The sequence below is a fragment of the Myotis nattereri genome (assembly GCF_964212035.1).
Source record: "Myotis nattereri genome assembly, chromosome: 3".
Lineage (NCBI taxonomy): Eukaryota > Metazoa > Chordata > Mammalia > Chiroptera > Vespertilionidae > Myotis > Myotis nattereri.
In genome coordinates, this window is record NC_138077.1 from 188333193 (window position 1) to 188348653 (window position 15461).

The following is a 15461-nucleotide window of genomic DNA, read 5'->3' on the forward strand; positions in this document are numbered from 1 at the left end:
GGCCTTTTTAACTCCACACAAAGTAACTCTATGACCTGGTTTTGAGTTCTTGTGCTCACTTCTTGTATTTTGATCACCACTTCTTGCTGTCTGTGTGTTCTCTCTAAGACACTGTCCTTTGCTCCTTTTATATGCTTTTAAATGGATATAAAAATTAAAAAACTAATATATGTTCACTGAAACACAAACAGAAGCATTTGAAGTGAAAAATCAAAGTCCTCCCTTCATTCCTGGCTTCCTACCCCAGCACTCACGCACATCCACACCCTCACTCTCTAGGCGTAGCCATTGCTATCAGTTTAGTGTCTATTCCTTCAGGTCATTTTCTGTCAGTGTGCACATCTACTTGTGGGTATACTAATATCAAATCATGTTATGCATACTATTATCTGACTTGCTTTCTTCCCACCCGACAATATCCTGTAGGTATCCTTGCATGTAAGTATATCCAAGTCTATCTCATTCTTTTTAATGGCTGCCCCCTTTTAATTTGACAATCTTAATCAGCTGTGAATGGGAAAGCCAAATAATCAAGCTTATTAGAATTGTACCTAAGAAAGAGTAAATCGGCTCTGAGTGAAGGTTTGAGGAATCCTCCTAGGAGTAAAATGTGTTAACTTTAGTTCATGGACTTTGTAATGTTTATTTTGGCTATTCTGGGACTCCTTTTGCTTATTTCCTGGTTCACTGTGTTTTGGATAGCTGAGGTTGTTGCTGGACACATGACCTATGAATTAGTGAGGTATTACATATTCAATTTTGCATTATATAATTTTTGCTATGGTTTTGTGTGGGGGGGGGTTGCACTTAATTTTTCATTTAGATTATTTTTATAGACGGTGATTATTTTTTCTAATTCCAAAGTGCTTGCATCATAGTGCTGACTGTTGCATATAGTAACAGTTAAAAATATTTGGCTTGATGATTGACATAGGGCTTCTTACTATATCATCTACCTGTGAGATGTCCAGTGGATTTATGGGAACTCTATAAGCTGGTCTGAGGAAGCCTTTTCTACGAATGAACATTAAAGTACTAACAGCATCTTGTCCCTATAAATAATAAAATCCTATTTAGGATTTACATGGAGTCTCCCTTCTGCCTTCATCTGCCATAATAAGTAGCTGATTCCTGTTGATTCCACATTTTAGATCTCACTGTAATGTGTCCCCTCTTTTTCATTCCCACTGCCCCAGTAGCTTGGATTAGGCTCTACTACTGGTATGTCTCAACTGAATTACCTAGAATAGACTTCTTAATTATTCTCCCTGCCTCCTGTCTGAACTCCACCCTGCTTACCCAGTAACTAGTGCTCTTTTTAAAACAGAAATCCTACCATGTCACACCCCTAAGGAACCCTCAAGGGATTTCTCATCATCTATAGGATAAAGTCCACTTTTCTTAGCTTAGTATACATAGCCTTTTGTGATTTTCCCCACTTCTCCTAACTATGTCTTGCTACTCAGTGACTCATACTTTCATTTCTAGGGAAATCAAGTGGTTTATTAGTTCCTTTAACACATCACACAAGAGAGTTCTCAATAAATTCTTGTTAAATGAATGAATGAAACACATTATGTAGCTAGAGTGACTAGTCAACCTTCTTTGCTCAGGATGTTCCCTCTTCACACCTGCCACTCCAGCGTAATTATTAACAGTGCTTCTTTTCACTGTCAAGCTTGTCTCAGACCAATGAACAACATGGTCACGCTAAATTATAGCAGTCATCAAATTGTTTTCTAACTCTAGTCTTTTCTACTAGATGGTGAACTCTTTGGGGGCAGAAATTTTATTTGTTCATTTTACTTTTTAAAAATATACATTTTTAAAAAAATTGATTTCAGAGAGGGAGAGGGAGAAAGAGAGAGAGAGAGAGAGAGAGAGAGAGAGAGAGAGAGAGAGAGAAGCATCAATGATAAGAGAGAATCATTGCTTGCCCCCTGCTCGGGATCGAGCCTGAAACCAAGGCATGTGCCCTGACAGGGAATCAAACTGTGACCTTCTGGCTTACAGGTTGAGGCTCAATCACTGAGCCATGCTGGTTGGGCTGTTCATTTTACTTTTATATCCTCATTTATTTATTCAACTAAGATCGACACTGTTAGATGTTGAGGGATAATGATGAATAAAGCAAACGTGGTTCTTGCCCTCATGAAGTTTACAGTTCAGCGGGAAAGAATAACCTAGTGAGGAGAGGAGTGCTTCCACCAGTAAAAGCTACTGTCTGAATGAGTGACTACACACGATTAAAGACTTAGACGTTCCTGAGCAACAACCCTGACCCAATGAATTGCAGAGACAGCAATGACAAGAAACTCTGGGTTGGTCAAATTAACCATTTACTTGCAAGAATTGGTAACTAAAATTTTAAAATACAGACAGCACAGGTAAACATAACCATGCATAATAATTAGATGCTACCTAATGTTAAACATAAGAGGACCATGAAATAATAGCAAGAATGAGAGTTCAAGGACTCTGTGTTTTCAGACTGACAATTTGTAATCCCATGTGGTTCTTTTCAGGGTGGATTATCAGTATATACTACCCTCCCCACCCCCGACCCCCATTTTTTTCTAGATGAGAAATCTGTAATTACAGAAACTGAACCACAGAAGAAAGGAATGATTTTTTAAAACCAGGATTAGATTTTGGTTGGGCTTTGCTTTCAGAGCTAGAACTACCTGCTGTTCTAGACTTTGTAATCAGGTTCCCGTGGGCAAATTACAAAACCCTTTCAACCTCAGTTTCCTCTTCTATATATAAAATAGTGATAATATTATCTCTAGAATTAATCTGAGGATTAAATGAGATTATGTAAGGGCACTTAGTCCTGAAACCCAGCTCCTAGAAGGCACTGGGGGGATGTTAGTTCTCCATCCATTTCCCCTATTTGTCTTCTGTCTGTGGTGAATTAAATGATGACATAAAATGATTTGAAAAGAACAAACTATAAATATAAACACCAATGAAAATGTTAATGCTCAAACCTGAGTGTTCAACTAGGTCCTCTCTATCCCCTCTAAAAGTATTAGTTGTATTTATATTCATTTATTACCTTATTACTATAGGCAAAGACCCAGAGAAGCATCCAGAAGCCAACCGATAAGTCAGATTTTTCTGGGGGGAAAAGGCATAGCTTATGAGGGATCCAGGATTTGAGGGTCATTTAGCTGCAGTGAGTGTCAGTCTTAAAGATTTACCCATCTACTCTTGGTCACATTTGGATCAAGAAAGCAAGAAGATCAACATACCATTCATTTCCTGTAGGTCCTTTGGGGGGGGGGGGCGGGTGGGTGGGTAGGGGCTGTGAACAAAAGCAAGCTCTCTCTTCAATTTACAGTGTCTCTCTGTCACTCCAAGACTTTGGAGCTCTTTGGTGAGGGCCAGCAGGTCTGTTCTCCAGGAGTGCCCTGGGTCTGGACTCCATTTCCCAGAGTCCCTTAGTGCCCTAATGTATTCAGTGCTCAGAGTGCCTGTATGTGTGTGAGTGTGAGAGAATGTGTGCGTGCGCCCGTGAGTGTGTGTGTGTCCCCGAGTCCCCGGGAGAGTGGAGGCTCATTCACTGATTAGAGCCAGCGCTGAGAGGCAGCACTGCTCCTTCTCTCACACCAACCGAGTCTCTCACTCTGTACATGCAATCCCAGGCAGCTCGCGAACACAGACCCGGGGCCAGCCGCCTGCCGCTGCCGCCGCTGCCGCCGCCGCCGCCGCCGCCGCCTCCGCCGGCCCTGCGCGCCCGGGACTTTTCATGCACCACACTCACCGCCTCCTTCCCTCCGCGTCCTGAAAAGTGCGACCATTCTCTCAAGGAATTTACACGGCAAGTATGGAGAAGCAGAAAGGGGTGTGTGGGTGTGTATGTGTGTGCACACCCCAGAGGGGTGGGTGCGAGGGCCGCCGGGCTGCTCAGGAACCTGGCTAACTTTCCGGGTCCGTTTCCTAGGGATTCGGGCGGCTCCCCGCGACAGGGGCAGGGGCTGGGACCTGGGCTGGTGCGTCTTCGATCTTCGCCACGGAGCCTCCCAGCATCTGTGCCCTGCGCGCTCCGCGCGCTGCCTCGCTCAAACTTTCCGTCTCGAGTTTTCCTTAATGTGTTTTATTTGGGGGGGCGCGAGGGGGAGGGACCAGACGCGGGACTTGGACAAGTAGGGAGGGTGAGGGGACAGCTAGGGAAGGGAGCAGGACTTTTTTTCTCCATCTTTTAAGAAGCCCCATCCCCACTTTGTTTGGGTCCGTCTGGAGAATGCCCTCTCACCAGGCTCTCCGGTCCACCCCGCGGTGATTTCCGGCGGGGCCGGGACCGGGTGGTACTCGGTGGGGAGCCTGAAGCCGCGGGACGGGGAAGGGGCGATCCGAATGCGAAAGGACCCCGACCGCCCCCGCACAACGCACTCCTGGCCGGTGGGGTACCCGAGGAGAAACGGGGAGCCTTGGGCCTCCGGGTGTGGGCTGACTTTCCTAGCGGGGCCGGGTGTGAAGGGCGTGGAGGGAGGCGAGTGGGATGGGGAGCCGCTGCGGGCTGCAAGGAGGCAGGTGCTGGCCCAGAGGTGGACCCTGCTCCTGCCACCGGCAAACTCCCCCCCGCTCCGCCCGGCCGCACCCGCCTGGCCTGAGAGCTGCCCGACCCGCAGGGGGTCTCCCGGGATTTTCGGGGCTGGGGCTGCTCACCCGGCGCTTCTGCGGAGCGGGGTGCGAGGACCGCCACACAGACAGCCGCACGCTGCTCTTTTTGTGGTTTTATTTTTAGCATAGACTTACCTGCCTTAAACTGAGTAACAATTTCTCTTCCTCCGACTTGAGAACAAAACTTTTCAGCGAACACGTTGGTCGCTGCGGTACTGCAGCCATCCGCGCCCCGCTCGTCAGCCCGGCCGAGCGACCTTCTCCGCCCGCAGCCGCCCCGCCGCCGCGCTCCCCAGCCTCCAGCCGCCCCCCGCCCCGACCCGGGCTTTTCAGGGCTCGGCCTGGGCGGCTCGCCTTTGTGCATTGTAAGGGAAAGCCTTTTCTTCCAGGGCACGCAAACTTGGGCGGAGAGCTTCCGTGTGGCCCCCCGGGCGAGGCCGCCCACGGCGGTGAGGCCGGCCATCCGAGGGGGAGCCCGCTCCGTCCTCCGCTCCCGGAGCTCGAGGCCCGAGTGGACCCCGGCCGGCGAGGGCGCGCCAGGGCCCCGAAGTCGCGGGGGCGCGGGCTGCGGGGAAGCAGAGAAAGAGCCTGGCTTCCCGTGGAGAACGCGGGGCTTTCTCGGGCCGCGGCCCGCGGCTCCAGGGGAGCACCAGGGTCCAGGCCCCGAGCTGGACGCGCGTCGAACCGGGAGGAGACTTAGGGCGGGGCGCTGGGTGTGGGGTTTGGCCCGGCCTGGCCCGACCGGCAAGGGTCTCTGGCCTGGGTCGCCTCCCCGCCTCGGCAGCCGCTGAGAGGGGAGGTCCGGGCGCTCTCGGCCCTCGATGCCCACCAGCCACACCTCGCCTCTCGCCTCGGTTCCGGACTTGGCGTGAGAGGGGCCGAGGAGTAAGAAGGGGAAATAAAGGGAAACAAGGACGGGCGGTGAGGAAGCGGCAGGTCAGAATGGAGGAGCGGGCCGGCCCGGGGTGCCCGGCCTCCCTCTGCCCGCCTCGGGGTTCTTCCTGGGAATGGACCTGGAGCCGAGGGCGGAGGCAGAAGGAGCGTCGGGGAAGAGCGAAGCGCCGTCTTCCGATGCCTTCCCTCCGGGCCCGCGGGAACCTGCAAAAGTGGCGTCAGTTCGGGGGCTGCGCGCCGGGGCGAGGGAGGGACGGCCGAGGGCAGGGCGGGCCGCGCCTCCAGTGACCCACGGGGCCGCGGCGGGCACCGAGCGAGCGGGGATCACACCTGTTTAGCGGGACGCAGCTGGGCCGCCGCGGCGCGAAAGGCGGAGCCCTCCCTCCCGCACTCCAGGCCCGCAGGCCCGGAACCGGAGGGCCCGGCTTGCCCGCGCGGGCCCGCTTTTCGGGAGACCGGTTCCTAGGAGCCCCCGGCTGCCCGGCGAGGCGGAGGCGCGCCGCGACGGGACCCGGGTGACCCGCGGGGCGGGGCTGTTCGGGGCACCAGGTGCTTGGACTTTGATCGAAGGCAGCGTCCTACGGGCCTCTGCCCCGTGCGCCCTGTCCGGCTGCGGACCCGGGCCCCTCGCACTTAGCCGTTCTTCGCCGGCCGGCGCCCTCGTTCCCCAAAGTTACAAGCAGATTGTTTCGGGAGGAGCATGTGGGGACCCAAAGTACTCTTTGTGCAAAGAAAGGCAACCGAGAGCTGGTAGGAGAGGTCTGGCCAAGGAGTGGCGGCCTCGGCTCTGCGTTGGCCCGAAGTTGATGCAGGTTTCGCCTTCACCTCTTCTTCCTCCGTTTGTCCTAAATGAGTTGCTTTTTCCCGGTTCAGACTCTTACTGGCTGAGTTCTGCACAGCTCGCTGAGCCCGCAGCCCCGCAGCCTCGCACTCTAGACAGGCTGGGCTGTCTCGGATTCGCACCCGTTAGCCAAACCAGATCTGGGTCGGGGTCCAAATCTGGGACCGACACCTGGCCACGTCTGATTCGCAGGCTTGGGCCCCAGCTCTGGAACCGTGTTAGCCTTATGCTTCCTTGCATATGGTGGTAAAATGTCTGTTAGAGTGGTGTTTCCAGATACCCCGTGGGCATTTGGTGTGCGGGAATTCTCTTCTAGGGAAGAAGTCTGTGAACTTAAAAAAAAAAATTCTTTTCTGAGTTCTTCACAACCCCCCATACCCTGGCCCCATTTCCCATTGTTCTTTGCTTTTTAAGTTGCCCGTTAATTTTTTAAAAGTTTATTTATGCAAAGGAAAAATATCGTTTAATTTGTTCTATTATTTTCATTCCTGGCTTTTGGAAACGGTTCAGAGACCACAAAAATGTCACCTGTTGTAGTAAGCAGAGGGGTGTTGTGTGTGCATTGTAATTGCCAGCAGAATCATAGTTTGGTGGGCATTCAGAGCTCGGCTCCGGAGAGCGGCTTTGCAGCTTTCTTTGTGGCAGTCATTTGCAAGTGGGTTTGGCTCCCAGTAGGAGCAGCAGCAGCAGCGGCGGCGGCGGTGGCGGCAGCGTGGCTTCCTTCTACACCCATAACCTGCTCCAGTCAAGAAGCCCAGATCCTGGACAGGGATGGTCAGAGACTGGGGTGGGAAACTGCCCATTCTGAGACGTTGTCTCTGGCTTTCGGTTTTTCTATGCGAAAGTGACTAGTTCGCTCAGGAAAGCGAGGAGCCCTGCGCATCAGCCCAGACACAGACATTTTCACGTTCTGAACGCTAGCTTCTTCGTTTCATTTGTCTTGGTTCTGGCATGTTGAACCACGCAATTAGTGATCTCACTAATTATTCAGTTAGTTGGCGTTTTGTAATCACTTTAAACCAGGGTCGGGTGTGTGATTTAACAAACAAACTCCCCACACTCATACAGACCTGAACCAAACCCATCACGTCAAGGATTTGAAATTTTTAAAACTCAATATTTGTTGGTCCCTTCGTCCATCCTCACTGCCTGCCAGACAATTTATTTAGCTTCGTGGATTGATCCCTCCTCCTTGTTTAGTTAATTCAACAAAGACTTTTTGCAATCTGTTTGGAGTTTGTCTGATGCCGTGGAAAAGTAGCTGATGATTTATTTGGTTGCTTTTCGATTTCTGTCTTCAGCCCTTCTTTCTCCTCCTTTCAGCAGGGATGTCAGCTGTTATTACTTCCTATTGATCCCTTTGCAAAGTGAGAAGTGAACTAAAATTAATGTCAATTCCACTGCTCGGATCAATAGCTGGAGTTATTTTAATCTGGATTTGCACGAAGTGCTAAATTAAAAAAAATCAGCATAGAGGCAGAAAAGTAACAGTTACTTACTTTCCCTTTGCCCGGTTCTTCACAGTCACCCAAATGCTCCATCAAGCTGATTATCTTACAATCCATATTTTTTTAATTAAGAGGGCCAGTTAGTTTTCTTATTTTGGGTTCTGTGTTTAAACCCATGACATTTTGACATTGGGAGTGTATTAACTATAGATTTTCATAATGACTGTGGTCTGCTGAAGCCTCATCTGTACAAGTTGCTAATGTGAGGAGGGGGTAAGAAAGAAAAAAGAAAAGAAAAACACCCCCCCCCTCCCCCCACAGAGACCAGCACCCACACAGTGGAGTAAAGGAGATGTGGCCTGAGAAAAATATTGTTGATTTATTTTCAGCATAATGAAGTTTCAAATGAATAACCAGGTTTGAGTGATTCACCGCGTTCTGTTGGAGTGTCCGGTGCTGTCGCCAGATTACTAATTTATGAAACTCATTTAACATAATGAGGTGATCCAGGAAGTAAAAATAGAAAGCAAATCCTCTGGGTGACTGGCCATTTTGGGGGAGACACGTTCTCCCCCTCACCCCCCAGTGTATTAAGTTTGCCCTCTTCTCCAGCTTGCCTCATATAATATTGCTTGTTGATGGACAAGTAGTTCTATCTGTTATGAAAAGCTGGTTAGAACCCTTGGAACAGCCCTAGACCCACTTTCAGAGCATCCATGGCTATTAATCGGACTTGAAAACAGCCAAGAACAGGATTCCCAGACTTGTCAGGCTAGCTGGCTGTCCTTGGCAGATCATTCCCTGCACTGCTATAACTTGACAGGAAAGTTATTTAAAATTTGGAAGAGAGAAAAATCCGTTAATGTGAGATACATAATCTGGTAATTTAGCAATGATGTCTATAAGGAAAGATGCCAAATGAGGAAGCAGTCTGATGGTGTGCACTCATCTTCCCAATTAATAACAGTCATTGACATGTCTACTACAGGATGGGAGAAGGAAATACTCTCTTTGCACTGCATTAAGCCAGGAGGATTCATCTACAGTTTAACTGAGGTTTCTCTATTTGAGGGAGTACCAAAGATAGATACTCCATTATCTAGGCAGTTTTTTTTAAGGGAGGGGGTAAATTTTATTTGAGACATGACTCAATTTTTAAAGGTTATAATTTGTAGCAGATGATGATTTTTTGGTTACCCTTGGAGTTTCACTTAAGTTTCTATTTAGTGTATATATTTGTATAAGTCCTACTATTCATCTTGTGTTACCCAGACTTTTGATATATAATCCTTCTCCCACTTCCCACTAAAGATAAATTTTGAAATGGAATCAGTGGCTATGAAAATGAGCAACCTAAATTTAAAAGAGAAATTGAAAGAAGTCTCTTCGAACTCCAATTTGTTCCAGAGGCCTTCATTGGACATCAACTCTGACTGGGCCAACTAGCTGAGCAAAATAAGTCAGAAATTTTGTTAACATTTTCCTCTAAATGTTAATGGCAAATTCAGAGCAGCTTACAGATCTACTTAAGAGTGAGTGCATTAGTAACTAAAATTACCGATCCGTTCTTTGCTGCCCCTGGAAGACAGACGCTGCTAGAGAACATATGCCAAAGGCACCCATTATGTTTTTAAATATTGTCAGAGACGCCAGGCATTTTATTGATGAAGGTTTTGTTCCTTCTCAGACAAGAGGAAACCTGTGTGATCAGAGAGGGGTATGCAGCAACAATAATGTTGCTGCTATTTGTTCACACAGCACTTCTTTCTCAAAACAGTCTTAGATGATACATGAAGATATGTGTTTATGCATGTGCCAATGTGTGTGATTTATCCACACGTACAATTTGTACCACCTAGCATGTGCAGATGTTCATGGTCTGGATGTGCTTGATTTAGGGATTTTTCATTATCAGGGCGTTGTTAGAGGAGATGAAGAGAGGACTCATACATTGGGGGCGGGGGGGGGGGGGCGGTCATAGAGGTGGATCCTAGTCTCTGTTTGAACATCAGGGGCCTGCCATGAGTGGCGTATGCAGGTGGAAACCCTTTAAAATATAGACCCCCCACCTAATCTACTGGGTGACTTGGTCTTCCAAAGCTCATTTGCTCAGGGAATAGTGTATGTGGAGGTTTTATGATTTTTTTTCCTTTGCTGGGCTCAGGCGCATTTCACCCGGAACGTGTAGGGACCAAAGTCAGCTACGCGTACATCACAGTAAGTTGTCTATTGATTTTCCTGAATGAAAATGGTCTGATGCTGCTGCCCGCTGGCTCCTGAAGCCTGTGGTGTCTCTTGCCTGAGCATCTGTAAGCCAGAAGGATGGTGTTTCGATCACTTGGGGTTTCCCTTTTTTCCTCCCCCTAACCTTTCTCCATCCTCTTTTTTTTCTCTTTGCTGTTTCTGCAGGTCTTAGAAGGGGATGATTCCCCAGTAACATTCCCTGCCCTGATCCAAGGTGCCCCTCAGCCTCCCTCCCAGGGAAGACTGCTTCTTGTGTGACGCGGGCCATAGGAAGAAACTCCAATGGACTTACACCGGGCAGCCTTCAAGATGGAGAACTCATCCTACCTCCCCAACCCGCTGGCATCCCCAGCGCTGATGGTCCTGGCGTCCACGGCTGAGGCCAGCCGAGATGCTTCTATCCCTTGTCAGCAGCCACGACCCTTTGGTGTACCTGTCTCAGTAGACAAGGACGTGCATATTCCATTCACCAACGGTTCCTACACCTTTGCCTCGATGTACCATCGGCAGGGTGGGGTGCCGGGCACCTTTGCCAATCGAGATTTCCCCCCTTCTTTACTACATCTCCACCCCCAGTTTGCTCCCCCAAATCTAGATTGCACTCCAATCAGTATGCTGAATCACAGTGGTGTCGGCGCTTTCCGTCCCTTTGCTTCCACTGAGGACAGGGAGAGTTACCAGTCAGCCTTCACACCCGCCAAGAGACTGAAGAACTGCCATGACACAGAGTCTCCCCACTTGCGCTTCTCAGATGCAGATGGCAAGGAATATGACTTTGGGACACAGCTGCCATCTAGTTCCCCCGGTTCACTTAAGGTTGATGACACTGGGAAGAAGATTTTTGCTGTCTCCGGCCTCATTTCGGATCGAGAAGCTTCATCTAGCCCAGAGGACCGGAATGACAGATGTAAGTACTTTGGTGTGAGCCTTCTCTACCCCCAGTAAGCCCTGCCTTACAGTAGTGTTCAACAGGTCGTGGCCTTTTTCCTGTTCCTAGTAGTGGGAAGGGCCAGTTCCTTCCCATTCCATAGCTATGGAGTACTAACCTTTACTTGACTCTGTCAGTAAGCATTGAGAGTTCTGTAGGAAATGTTTTCCTGAAGGTAGCAAGTTGGCCTCCACAATACCTTTCTCTGCAGGGCATGATTAGCTTATTCCCTGGGGACTCTGGAGTGAAGAGGGGTGCCATATAGGCACCAGTAGTGAATGTCATTTCATCGGAAAGTGTAGGTTCCAAGGGAATTTGGGGGGCCTGAAGAAACTCATCCATCCCTCCTCTCTTTGCTGTCCTCATTATGTTTCTCTGATCTCAGGATTAGATTTTAGCTTTTCCATTGTATCACAGCCAGTGGACTCCACGTGATTTTATTGTCACAACTCTCAGCCCTTGTCCATATCAGGCTATTTTTCAGAGCAGGACAGAGGTGTCGTCAATCACCATAAAACATTTCAAACAGCTGTATTTTCCTTGCAATCGCAAGGCTAGAAAGCTGACTTCTCTTGGGATTTTACAGGTTTGCTGGATGCTTATTAAGGGGCCCACTTTTAGGACTAGACTAGATATGGTTGACCCACGTGACTACTCCATATTTGATGTTCACAATTATTAATTTCCGCTTAAGGAGCAGCTTTCTCATGTCCTCCAAGTGCCTTTTTGGGCTCTGGCTACCCTCACTAATAGTTGGAACTAAACCTTGATTTGGAACTTGTAGACTACGACTGCTGAACCCTGCAATCTTCTCATCTACTATAATAGAATATAACCAGAAAATAGTTGTGTTTTAAAGCTTTTGGGCTGTGGGTAGACAGAGCAGTTCTCTTCAAGTCTGGTGAAAATTTATGAACTGAGGGTGTTTTCCCACCCAACCCTTTGTTCTAAGGTTTGCTTCATTTTGTTTTCTTAAGAAAACTACACCTGAGGTTTGCTTTCCCCTCTTCTCTATGTCTTGTGCTCCCGTCCTCTCTATAACTACCAACACGAATACCATTTTTTTTCTCTTCTCTTTATGATGCCGAGGAGAGTAATAGAGACATTGCAGCTCTCTCCCCTGTCGGCACTGCTTCCTCAGGCTGTCTCCTTGAATTAGGCACTGTGTTAACTTTCCTGCGCTAAAAGGCATCTGCCTAAACCCAGCGTACCTTTTCAATAAAAGTCATCATAAAATCAACCTGCCTTGTAAATCCATCGCTCTTTGGTTTTGAAATATGTTGCAAGTGTGTCTTTTATGTCAGCCTCTGTGAGCCTGAGACCTCCCCACTAAAGGGAGAAGGCTGCTATGTGACAGCACAACTGCCCGTGTGCTCTCTCACTTTTGCTTTAGCTCCTCTTCCACCTTTTCCCTTTCTGTGCAGCTGATGTGTGTGTTAGGATCCTGCCTTTTGGATATACCTACCTGCTGAACATAGGCTGGCTTTGTGTTGGTCTGTTTAATTTTATTTCAGTTTAGTTTTTACTTGTCAATGTGCAAGTGCTCAAGGCTAGCTGTAATCTGACCTCTGGCTAAAGCTGCCCTGGATTAGGGTGTGACAAATTCTGCCCCTTTTTTCTGCAAATACAAGTTGAAAATGAAACCCTCTTCAAAAATAATGTTCCACAAAGTAACATCTGCAGATCAAGATTCCTTCCTTCTCTCCTAACATATCCAGCTTGTCTCCATCTATCTTTTTAGCCCAAACCTGTGTCAGACCCCCAGAGCCAGGAGGAAGCTTGTTAGTCAAGTCAGAACTCATAGATGTGGATATCCATTCCCCTCTGAGTGTCAAAGCCATAACTCTTCTGTTTGCCTGGTTTGCATTGTGTGGTGGTGCCATCCCCCATGGAGATGGATCCCTCACACAGGAATACGCCTGGGTGGAGAAAAATTAAATGAGTCTGTCTCCCAAAGTGAAATGGAATTCTGACCTTGAAATTAATGAGATTCTGATCAGAAGGGTGGGGAAACTTCTTTATTTCAAATTGTACGGTTACATAAATTAGAGCCCGTTCTCCCTCTATTTGTTTAAAATATTCTTCCTTTAGGGAGTAGTTTGTGTTCTCCTTTTTTCTCTATCACAGATATTCAACCTATGGGTGTGCATGTGAGTGTGTGATGTTTGTAAACCCACATTAGTATCTGGAGTTGCATTTGGGACTAATCCTTAGCAAAAAACAAAGGTGCCAAGTCAAGAGGAGACTGCCCAGTGATGACCCTGGATCTGTGCTCCTCTTTCTTTCCTTTCCTCGGACAGTGTGGCAGCCGTCACAGGGTGGTACTGCATAGCATCTGTGCTTTTGATTTTGAGTGTTTGGAAGGCAGGAGAAACATTTTTCTGTCGGGAAGGGTTGAAGAGGCCCCGTGACAAAGTCTGTAGCAGCTTTCTTGGCTCTTGTCATATGCTGATGTGTGTCAGAATATTTATGGTCTGTTTTATGTAAATACATATTTAAGGGCCGTTAGAAGGCCTGATTATTCCCACTAGATGCCTTTCAGGTCCTCCCTACAGAACCGTTTTGAAATAAGTAATATTTCTCAGATAATCGAGTGACAGTATACAAGACTGCTTGCAAAGGGAGAGCTTGAGGGGCAGATGGGGCAGGGAGGGGGATGGGAAGGCAAGAGGAGAGAGAATAGAAAGTGTTCAAAAGAGTAAAGTAATAGGTTAAGTGCCTTTTGCCCAGACTGCCAATATAATAAAATATAAACCATACATATTTTAGTTTTTATTCTTAAAATTTAGAGTTAATTTCTGATATGGTTGACTCATTTTTCAGTTCTCTTCATATAAACAATTTTTTTCATAAAGTGTAAAAAATGTTTTCATTAAATACAACAGTGAAACTCCTAAATAAGCATTTAGCAGGGGTGGTGGTGGTGGTGGGTGGTGTTGTTGTTGGTAGTGGTGGTGGTGTTACTGGGTGTGTGTGTGTCCCTTACATAGAGAAGTTTTATGACTGAGTTTTAGGTCAATGAAAAATCAGTTTTACAATGGAAACACTGACAGCTTTTACTGTTGCAGCCGCCCCCTGCTCACACACTATATCCATATGCAGATACGTTCACATGTGAGAGCATTTGAGAGAGGGGCCTGCAGACATGGTGTAATGTACACATGTTCTTTCCTTCAATCTGAGTGCTGGTAGGCAGGGTTTCTTTTGTGATTAAATATCCATTTTTTTGTAGGAAAAAATGTAGCTATTTGGGTAAAGTATTGTGTCTCCTAGTACATGATTCCTGTTTGCTTGCCTGTTCATCTACCTGGCATCACAGGTGATTCCCAAGGTAGGTGTTGGGCTCTATGGGAAAAAAGAAGCCTTTACTCTACGGGACTGACTTATTTGCCCTGGAAAAAGGGAGAACTATTTTGTGAGAAGCCGTTCGTGGAGGATGCATAGTTCCCCAGGAAGGGGACTGAGGTAACTCCTGTTTATTGTCACTCCCTGAACCAGTCTCCCAGGGCTCCTTGTCCAGGGAAATGATGCTAAAATTTATGGACCAATTACAAATAGTCCACGTGTGTCTTACATATGAAGTGTCTACAGATATGTTTCCCAGGGCTTTTAAAATAAGCATTTCCTCATTAAGGAAACCTTACAACAAAGGGAAGATACGCATTGTCTGCCGCCTTGGGCTAGAATCTATATATTTATTACCCCCTTAGTACTCTGGCTCTTATCACGTTCATTTCCTTATTTTCTTTGGACCACCCCTGTGCCTAGATTTCTGCCTGAGTGATGCAGCCTGACCGTCTACCCACTCAGCTCCTGTTGGACTTGGCTTGTATGCATGCTTATTCGAGGGTTGAGAGGGACCAGAACTGGAGCGATGACTGGCCCTACCTTCTGGCTCACCTCAGGGATGGGCACTGATCACATGTGACCCTCGTATCTTGGCCTTTCCTATGGTTAGGCAGGTTCACAGGTAGGTAGGCAACTGGTAGCTCACAGCAACTGCAGAATGTTCTACTTTTGTTCTCAGATACTAAAAGCCCTGAGTAGAAAATGGTATTTTGTACTTGGAAATGTGCCTTATAAAGGCATGTGCCATTTAAGACCCTGTGTTCTAAGACTCAAATACCGGAGAGTACATAGGCCCCAAGCAGCCCAGACTGAGGAGGGGTGTTGTTAGGGGGGATACTTCCTAAGGGCCTGGGGCTGGGGTGGACAGGGACCCTAATTTGGGCTTCTAGGAGAATTGTTCTTGCTGGAAAGAATGTTTGGGGCAGTTCTCAGGTCACCAGGCTGAACTCCTGGATGGTAGCTTGAGCAGATGACCACTGTGAAAGGGTCAGCAAATCACCAGACCGAGATGGTCAGATGGTTTCCCCTCTGCTGACTGCCCAGACCTCGCCTGATTGTTGCTCAGCTGCTCCCGGGGCTCTCCCGGAGTCCCTTTAAGAACTCCTGTGATGTGTGTGGTTGGTTGTTCACT

The 15461-nt window shown here is 47.8% G+C and overlaps 1 protein-coding gene across 1 annotated transcript in view; it reads left to right on the forward strand.

Annotated features, from left to right (window-relative positions):
* The first annotated feature begins 3546 nt into the window (after positions 1-3546).
* The window catches only part of RNF220 (ring finger protein 220), a 232980-nt gene continuing 221065 nt past the window's right edge, over positions 3547-15461 (forward strand). The window contains exons 1-2 of the mRNA XM_081085825.1: positions 3547-3823; positions 10219-10960. Of these exons, the coding sequence (XP_080941951.1) occupies positions 10336-10960 (625 nt within the window). The 5' untranslated portion in view covers positions 3547-3823; positions 10219-10335. The remainder of the gene's footprint in view (positions 3824-10218; positions 10961-15461) is intronic.